We start from the raw sequence: 9,535 nt of genomic DNA on the forward strand, positions 1-9,535 counted from the left end.
ATTTAAAATTTATCCTTTTTACTTTATTTTCTACTTTTTAAAGAACAAAGATTTTTCTTTTGTAACTAAACAGAAAGGAAAGGTTTTGACAGATTTGTGGTCAATGTAGTGGTGAAAATAATTGTATTAATCAATAAATCAACTTGGTCAGATTTGACATCTTTAGAATATTTATCTTTTCTGATTCATGAATAAGGTATATCTCTCATTTAGGCCTTCTTTAATGTATCTTGATTGTTATCTTTTTTTTGAAGAGACTGTGTACATTTTTCTCTTTGGTTGGATTTATTTCTTAGTAGTAGATATTCTCTGACACTATTATATACTTTTTAATTACAATATCTAGTTGTTTGCTGTTGCTGTAGAGAAATTAATATATTTTTAGTCTAATCTTATGCTAATGAGCTCAGCTCTCTCAATTCTCTATTTCTAATTTTTTTCTCTTAGATTATTTTGGATTTTTCGTTTTTAGATGATAAAAACAATTTTATCATCTAAAAATGATGACAGTTTTATTTTTAGCTTTCCAATTCTCATACCTCTGATTTCTCTTTTATTTCTTATTACTTTAGACTAGAAACTCCAATATCAAGTTAAAGTCACAATCATTGATTTTTTTCACTTCTGATTAAATAGGAATGCTTCTAAAATTTCCTCATAATGAAAATATTTTGCTATAGTTTATCACTATCAGGAAGTTGTATTATATTTTTGATTTACAAAGTTTTTTTAAATCAAGAATTCAACATTATCAAGTGTTTTTCCTGAATATAGTGAAATAATAACATGGTTTTTCTTACCTGTTAATGTTGGAAATTATATTTATGAACTTTCTTGTTAATTAAGCCATCCTTTCATAGTTGGGCTATATTCAACTTTTTTATGATATTGTTAACTTTTTGTGAACAGATAGGTTCAACTTGCTAATAGTTTGCTTGGAATTTCTGCACCTATTTTTTTGAGTAAAATAGGGTTATAATTTTTGTTTCTCAATGCACTTGTATCAGGATTAAGATTCCTAATATTAAAACTGTAACTTCACAGAATTAAAAAAAATTTAAAAGAGAGAAGCTGGGAAAAGATACATATAAAACATATAAATGACACAGGGTTGCCACCCCAAATATATAAATTATGCTTACAAATCAATAGAAAAAATTTACCACCAAAATCAAATGGGCAAAAAAAAAAAAAAAATGAAATTCACAAAGAGAACAACGGAAATATTTAACTAGTATGTAAAATATCTTCCATCTCAATGTAAATTAGGATAATACAAATTTATACAATAATTATACACCACTTAAAAATCCAGCAGAACAATGAAACTTAAAAAATAGATTAAGTAAATCCTGGTGTTGCAGATAATGTAGAAAAACAAGAATTTCACCTCTGTTGGTAGAAGTGAAATTCATGTTATCAATTTGCAAAGCAATTTAAAAATACTTAATGAAGGCCAGGCACAGTGGCTCACACCTGTAATCTCAACACTTTGGGAGGCTGAGGAGGGTGGATCACCTGAGATCAGGAGTTCAAGGCCAGCCTGGCCAACATGGTGAAACCCCATCTCTACTAAAAATACAAAAACTTAGCCGAGTGTGGTGTGGGCACCTGTATTCCCAGCTACTCCTGAGGCTGAGGCAAGATAATCACTTGAACCCGGGAGGCGGAGGTTGCAGTGAGCAGAGGTCACACCATTGCTCTCTAGCCTGGGCAACAAAACTGAAACTCCATCTGAAAAAGAAAAAAAAACTAACGAAGTTGAAAGTGTGCATGACCTACTACATAACACTTCTACATCTAGAGAAACTGTCACTTTTATGCTCCGTAAGAGTGTAAAATGAGAAACAACCTTCCTATCTTTCAGTAGGGGTAAGGCTGACCTAACTGTTAGATAAAATGAAAAAAAAAAAAAGTGTATCTACATATATCTACATCATACATGCCGAAAATAAAAATGCCAGTGGAAAAATAACATGTACAATATGGTACCATCTTCGTAAATGTTGAAAACACAAAAGCCAATGTTATATATTGTTTATGGCTGTAAATGAACGGATTAAAATACAAAGCATGAGTAGCAAAGATAACACTAACTCGATGAACCGATGACTCCAGGGCTGAAGGTCTATGGAAAGGAATGGATAAGGTCAAGGGGGTTCCTATTGTGACGTTATGTTTACTTTTACAATTTGAGGAAAATACGACAACATGTTAACATTTGTTAATTTGATGGCAGAGTGTATACAAAGTTTATAAGTCTTTTGCTTTCCCACGGTTTTAATTTTTTTCATAATTATAAGTAAATACGTATGAAACAGAACCTCTTTAATTAGGTACAGTTGGCCTCCATATCCCCAGTTCTGCATCCATGCCTTAAACCAATCCCAGATCAAAAATATAGTTAGGGCTAGGATGGATGTGTCTATACTGAACACATACGGACTTTTTTCTTATTTCCTAGACAATACAGTATAACAACTAGTTTAATGGCATTTACATTGTATTAGGTATTATAAATAATCTAGAGATGATTTAAAGTATGCTGGAGAATGTGCCTGGGTTACATGTAAATACTATGCCGTTTAGTATCAAGGACCTGAGCATTCCTGGATTTTCCTATCTGCAGGGGTCCCAGAACCAATCCCCTGCGGATATCAAGGGAAGGTAGAATTTGGTAAGTATGATGGCATATCACCGCTCTTACTGCCCCTGAAACTGTTGTCTCATGCATTCTGTCTCTGATATTGAATACTCTCTGGACTTGTTGCTTCATCTGTAATGTATAGGTGGTCACCGAAGATTCCTTCTAGCTCAGACACTGTAAGTGCCATCCCTTTTCCAAACCCTTGTACTCCTCTTTCCCTTTTCAAATTTCATTACCTGAATCCATTAACAATCCACCTTCATTTTTTCTACGGCTCCTTTTTCTAAAAAGTTACCAGAAAGCCTTTGACCAAAGCATGCTCAGTAGTCAAGTTTGCTAAAACCCTAGGAAAGTTTTTTGTTTTGCTATGCATTTTCTTATGAATCTTTCCATTTCCACTTACAATAAAAGTCCCAAATTTTCACCCGTCGTCTCTGCCATTGAAAAGGTGTGGCGAGGAGGAGATGCTAATAGGGAAGATGTCCCACGGTCCCAAGGGTGCTTCTGTGCTCTTACCTGGGTTTCGGATCCAGCAAAGTCGCAGCTAATTTAGGAACGGGCTGCAACGAGGCGGTCATAACTCTGTGCAATCTAGGCAGGGCAGCGTGGGTGGAACAAGTTGTCCTCTGCAGCTTCAGGGAAGAGAAGCTCTCCGTGTTCTCTGAGGAAGGCGGGGGTGTGGAGGCGGGAGGCGGGGAGACAGGGCAGCCCGGATCAGAAACATCCTGCAGCATCTCCGCATCCGGAGGAAAACTGTATTTGGGCGAACTCCGGTGGAAAAGCGCCCCAAGCTGCCACAGCCTAGAGATCTTGGGGCTGCAGCCCTCGCGGCCTGCCGACCGGGCAGGGGGCGCCGGTGGAACTGGCTCCCTGCGGCTCTGCGGCCGCACGCGGACCTCGGCTGTGTGCGAGGTGGCTCTGGAGGCTGGCGGGATGCGAGCCGGTACTCCGCCCCAGCATCTTCTACCTGCTCAGGACAACCGCGCAGCCATGGGCTACCAGAGGCAGGACCCTGTCATCCCACCGCAGGTAAAACTAGCGACTGGGCGTTCTGAAGCCAGTTTTCCGGAAATTTCATTCACCTTGCAACAGGTCAGGTCACCTACCTTCACCTGGGCTCTTGGTTTAACACCGCGAAAAGTTCTCTGGGAGAAAAAGTTTTGCCTTAATCTGACTTTGTTTTTTTTTTTCCTTAGCAGGCACTTTAATTTCACAGAATCACATCACTAAATTCCTAACAGATCCTGTACTTAGCAGCTGGGGCAGCTGTAATCTGGAAATTTTAGGATGGAGTTAGCTCACCAAGCTCTGTTGAATTACTAGCCATTATTGTTATTCTTTACTACTGTTATCCTGGCATTATTTTATTTTCATTAGTGACATTACTTATTATTACTAGTAATATCGTGCTAGTATCCTGCGTTACATATTTGTTACTTTTCTAATTTTCTGAGCTAGTATTTGCTTATAATTGCTATTTTATCTATTAAAATAGAGAGATCTAGATGACAGAGAAACCCTTGTTACTGAACATGAGAATAAAGAGAAAACCTGTCAGTCTGCTGCTCTTTTTAATGTTGTCAACTCGATTATAGGATCTGGTATAATAGGTAAGTGTATTTTGTTTTGGTTTAAATTTTAAGTGAAAGGGCAAAATTTATGACTCGCTATGCTGCTAGTGTTCATTAATTATTTTTAAAGAAAAAAAGACTTAAATAAGAAAATTGGTAATTTTCTTCCATAAAAGCCTTCCTTTTTTTCTAGTGTAACTGTATGTGTGCGTGTCTTTTATGCTGAAGATGGGGCTGTAATTCACACTGCTTCCACAGTTAAGAGCATCTTCCACATGTGGTAGATTAAGGTGAAACTGCACATGGGCGGTGGTGAATCTTTTTTCTGTAGGCTGTGTGGTTGATTGCTAATGTTACCTAATGTATTTTTTCCACTTACTGAAGGGTCCATCATTATTTGAATCATCTTTCTTTAACCTTCTAGAAGTATAAAACTTCCAGATATTTGTAAATGTTGGAGGTGAAAAGTTTAATATGAAAACATACCAATCTTATGAAAAATTAAATTCATACATTCTTTACCTATCTATACAATGTTAAATTTTAAAGTACAAAATTATTACAATATATTAATTTTAAATATCATTTAGTCAACAATGCAAATTTGTTCATTGAAAATGCGTATAATTTTCCTAGCAAAGGAGCCATAAAATCAGAATTAAAAGAAATAAATAGCTCAGATTTTCCCATTGTATTAGAAGCAAGGGAAATTTTCTGAAAAAAGTTAAAAGTGTATTGCATTATAGTAATAAAAGCAGCTATATTTTCAGTGGTAATTATTCTTTTTGGTACCTGAAAACACTCTATCTCAGAAAAGACAAGAAGAAAACAAAATCCTGCAAAATGCAATACTTTTTGAGAATACAAGGTTTTATAAAGTTGTGACGTTTTTGTCTCTGTCATCATCTGCTGAAAATTAAACATTTATCTGGATTGAGCTACTTTTCTTACTCTTGTTACTTTTACTTTTCACAAGTTAATATGGTTCCTGATTTTACATTTTTCTATGGATAGTCTTTTTTTTCTCCAAATGATACATAAAATGGCATTACCTGAGATAAAGTAGAAGGAAACAGGGACAAAGGCTTGTTTACAATTCTACCTCCATGTGCAATGAAGGTATGGGCAGCTGTACTTAGAAGAATTCTAGAGCTAATTCCTGATGTGAGCATGTTAAGCTAAGCCATGTCAGCAATGCTAAACAGTACCACTGAATCCTGCTCAGCAACTTGTTTTCTTTTCTTTAAGGGAAAACTTTTCAGAGAATAAAAATTTTGGCTGGAAATATTTTAACTGTGTTTGTTTTAGATATTTTATTGTCCATAATCTAAAGTTGCCCATTTTCCCCAAAATTATAAGAAATAATTATACGTACCCTTTTCAGCATTATAAAAAATACTTTCACCTTCTCATTTTTTTTCCTACATAGTAGCCCCATTTTGACTCCAGAGTCTGTCTTTCTTAATATTCCATAACCCTTCTGTGCTCCTTATTATCCACTCTGCTTTCTTGGCTAGCAGGTAAGAAAGGATTTGAGGTAATGACTTTCCACATATTCCAGGGCTATGTCACTCTTACCCTGAAGTAAACGTTATTTGTGTGAACTGGCATTTGTTTTTAATTTGCTGCTTTCTAATTCTTATTCCATCACCTCATAAACTTGCTCTCTTGACTTGTCCCTAAGCTAATAACATTTTATTCTGAAATAAGTATTAATGCCTAACATTTAATGTTAATACTGTCCTATGTGCAACTTACAAGTATGTCATATAAGTTTATAAATTGACTTTACCTATTATATGCAGAAATTGAAGGGGGGAGTTTCTGTATTTCTAGCTTCCTTGTTAATGTGAGGGGTGGGGCATTTTATGTTTTTTCAGGATTGCCTTATTCAATGAAGCAAGCTGGGTTTCCTTTGGGAATATTGCTTTTATTCTGGGTTTCATATGTTACAGGTAAAATACTATATAATTTCTTATATCTGCAACTTCAATTGTGCAATAACTATACACACACACACACGCTGCAACTGAATTTCCTAGTTAATTAGAAAGTGCATCAAAGAATCCTAAAGAATTTAAGCATTTATGCCTGAGGAGATTTACTTTTCCTACTAATCCTTTAAACAGATTAGAAAAAGTAGAAGAGCATTATATATTACCAAGCCTAAATCCTTTTCATGTGCCTTTTTCCCTTTATGCAGAAAGTAGTAGATGGGGAAGTCATTTTAAAGCTTCATTAAGGCTAAGAGAGGACTGTGCTCTGAAAGTGCAGACAGCAGGACTTCGTGGGCAGGTGCATGTGAATGAACAACCTTATTCAGCTGTTGTTTGTAGAGGTAGAACTGAAGTTCTGGTTATCAACCAGCAGGGCTCATCAAGCCTCTCCACCTGGCTTATGCCTGCCCACACTTGCTGCCCACTACTATCTTTAAATGCAGCAATAAGTTGCTTCTATATCACATCTTCTGTTCTGCTTCTGCTTCTTCATGTAAATAGTTCATTCACACCCACCTTTTGTCACTCTCCCATTTAAATGCAGGGTTTACAACCCATAATCATTTCCTCTTTTTGTTGTCCTCATCCCCACCCTGTCATCCCTCCATCTCACCTTATGACAAACACAGCGTCTTTCCCTCTGTCTTAGGATCACTGTGAAAGAGATGGCAATGATCAAAAACAAACACCACTCACAGGAGTTGCTGTTGTGGTGGATTAGATGCCCTTTTACCAACTAGTGAGTGTTGCCCTGAGCCTCAAGGGGGTCTCCTTGCCTCCATGAGGGACCAATGTGTGGTACAGTTGGAGCTCCAGGGCTCCACCACCGCAGTACTTGCTGAGCTCTTTCCCCTGTCCTGTCCTCTCATTCCTCTTCTTCTGGAGTACTTCATCCACAGACCCCTTGCCCAGGAATGTCTGTCTCAGCTCTGCTTCTAGAGATCCTGCCAAGATGCCATCCCTCGTAAAACCTCAGGCTTCTAAGACCTGCCCAACACTCAGCTATTTTTTCTCAGGCTGACGAAGAGACAGTAAAACATGAAATCGTTTTCAAATTCAAAGCTAGACAGGCATTGAACTCCCTGCCTTCTTCCTACCTCCCACCCTCAAGACCTAAACTGCTTCTAGTTATTATAGCTCTTTATTTATAATGTTAGCACCTATAATTTTGTGCTTATTAAGAGTTGTTGGTGTTTAAAAATTGAAGTCTACTTATTGGGGCATTTATTACACTAAAAAAAAAAAATCTGATTCAAGGATTTGTCCCTGTCATTCTTAAATTTCCTGTTTCCTATCAGCACTGACAAATAATGAATTTCCACCATAATCACCATGGTTTATTTAAATGCATTGTAAACATTTACACACATTGTAAACAGGTAGGCATAAAAAATTTAAAAATATGAGTTCAGGACTTGAAGAGAATGAAGAGTATACTAAAGCCAATCATACTATACATGAATAAATCATAATGTGAATAACTTTTTCAACTAATGCCATATATAAACCTATAACAATAACTGTGAGAAGTCCTTTGCAAATTCACATGTTGCAAATTTACTTATTAATGAAAATTACCAACTCATAAATTTACTTGCATGATCCAAATTCTTAAATAACTGATAAAGGATGACCACATAAAATTGAAAAAAATATATAGGCTGATTCATTTTTTTTTCTTAATTAGGCTTTTAAGAGCAGAATCTACATGTAAGGTATAATGTTGAATTTTTCTTTAGATTGGAGCTATAATCAATCAGTGGTTTGCCTCTAGAATTATTATTTTGCCTTTTAAGGCCACTAATGAGGTATGTTCAGTAAAACAAGTTTTTCTAAGTTCTGTTTTCATGTTTGTGAGATGCTGGGGAACAAAAAGAATTATGAAAATTTACAGCAAATAATTCTAGTTTGCTTTAAGATTTTCAAATTTGTTGATTAACCTAAAATAATTTTTATTGTCTGAGCATACAAAATGATTTAAAAGAAAATTCCTCTGTTAAGTAACATAGATTAATTCATGAATTTTTTTAAAAGTTGCATATAATGTATTTAAAGGGAGATCAAAATATTATAGTGATTAATACTTAAGATACCTAAAACTTTTAAGGGAATGTATTTGTAGCCTGTATTTTATAAGCAGATGGAAGCATTTACACTTATTATTGACTAAATTCTTAACACATTCTTACCTTTAAGTGATCATTTTGAACTTTTATTAAATGCTCAGTGTTCTCATCCCAACCATACCCTCCTTCAGCAAGCCTTCATGCCATCTTTGAAATTGGCTGCCTCCTCTCTGTGACATAAGTATATAAATTGTATATAAATTACATAAGAATCAATGAGAATCAAGGAGGAGAATCAATGCCAACTCTGTTGCCAGTAACTTCAGACCTTGGCTAAGCCATTGTAACCAACTGAAGTCTCAATTTTCTCCTCCGAAAAAGTAAAACATGAACATCTACCTCAAAAAGATTTCACATTATGGCTGCATTATTCTCAGCATCTAGCTCATTGATTCTCCTTCTTGGCCAGTGAGCTGCTGTTCAGTTTTCCTGCCTCCAGCGTCTGTCTACTTTCTGATCAGTCCTCCATACTGCTGCAAATTGTTTTTATAAAACCTCAGGCTGAACTCTGTAAACTCCCCTAATCAAAACATTCTGAGACTCTGTAAGGACAACAACAACAACAAGAAAATATTGCATGTAAATTCCTTCATAGTTTGGCCATAGTCTGCATTTTTAGTCTCATTCCAATTATTCTAACTGCCCTCTCACTCTGTGACCAACAGTCACATGCAGACATTCTCAGTCATTATGGAGAATTCTGTTACCCAGGGAGAGAATAAGCTTTCACACCATCTTCCCATTGATAGTCCTCCTGCCTGACATTCCTTTTCTTCTCTACCTGGTGAAACCTTGTTCTTCCTTCAAGGCATTATTCAACTTTTTTGTGAAGCAGTTTCTAATTTTAAGCAAAGGAAGTAGAATTTATTGATATGTCCTTTGTGTTTGCAGGATATTTTAAAATCTATTAATACTTCTTAGGGCTGGGCACGGTGGCTCACCCCTGTAATCCCAGCACTTTGAGAAGCTGAGGCACGTGGATCACTTGAGGTCAGAAATTCGAGACCAGCCTGGCCAATATGGTGAAACCCCGTCTCTACTAAAAATACAAAAATTAACTGGGCGTGGTGGCTCACATCTGTAGTCTCAGCTACTCAGGAAGCTGAGGTGGCTGAGGCAGGAGAATCACTTGAACCCGGGAGGCAGAGGTTGCAGTGAGCTGAGATTGTGCCACTGCACTCCAGCCTGGGCAAC

At 36.4% G+C, this 9,535-nt stretch overlaps 1 protein-coding gene and 1 long non-coding RNA gene across 4 annotated transcripts in view; both read left to right on the forward strand.

Annotated features, from left to right (window-relative positions):
• The first annotated feature begins 3,369 nt into the window (after positions 1 to 3,369).
• SLC38A11 (solute carrier family 38, member 11) overlaps positions 3,370 to 9,535 on the forward strand; it is a 56,294-nt gene continuing 50,128 nt past the window's right edge. For 2 of the 3 annotated variants that reach the window (XM_011947078.1, XM_011947081.1), the window contains exons 1-2: positions 3,370 to 3,676; positions 6,099 to 6,173. In XM_011947078.1, coding sequence (XP_011802468.1) covers positions 6,113 to 6,173 — 61 coding nt within the window. In that variant the 5' untranslated portion in view covers positions 3,370 to 3,676; positions 6,099 to 6,112. Of the gene's footprint in view, positions 3,677 to 4,142; positions 4,258 to 5,647; positions 5,739 to 6,098; positions 6,174 to 9,535 lie in introns of all 3 variants that reach the window. The other variant, XM_011947079.1, reaches the window with a different exon arrangement.
• LOC105515299 overlaps positions 8,867 to 9,535 on the forward strand; it is a 2,940-nt gene continuing 2,271 nt past the window's right edge. Inside the window, exon 1 of the long non-coding RNA XR_001002295.1 lies at positions 8,867 to 9,489. This is a non-coding gene — a long non-coding RNA (uncharacterized LOC105515299). The remainder of the gene's footprint in view (positions 9,490 to 9,535) is intronic.

The sequence above is a fragment of the Colobus angolensis genome, unplaced genomic scaffold (assembly GCF_000951035.1).
Source record: "Colobus angolensis palliatus isolate OR3802 unplaced genomic scaffold, Cang.pa_1.0 Scaffold259, whole genome shotgun sequence".
NCBI lineage: Eukaryota > Metazoa > Chordata > Mammalia > Primates > Cercopithecidae > Colobus > Colobus angolensis.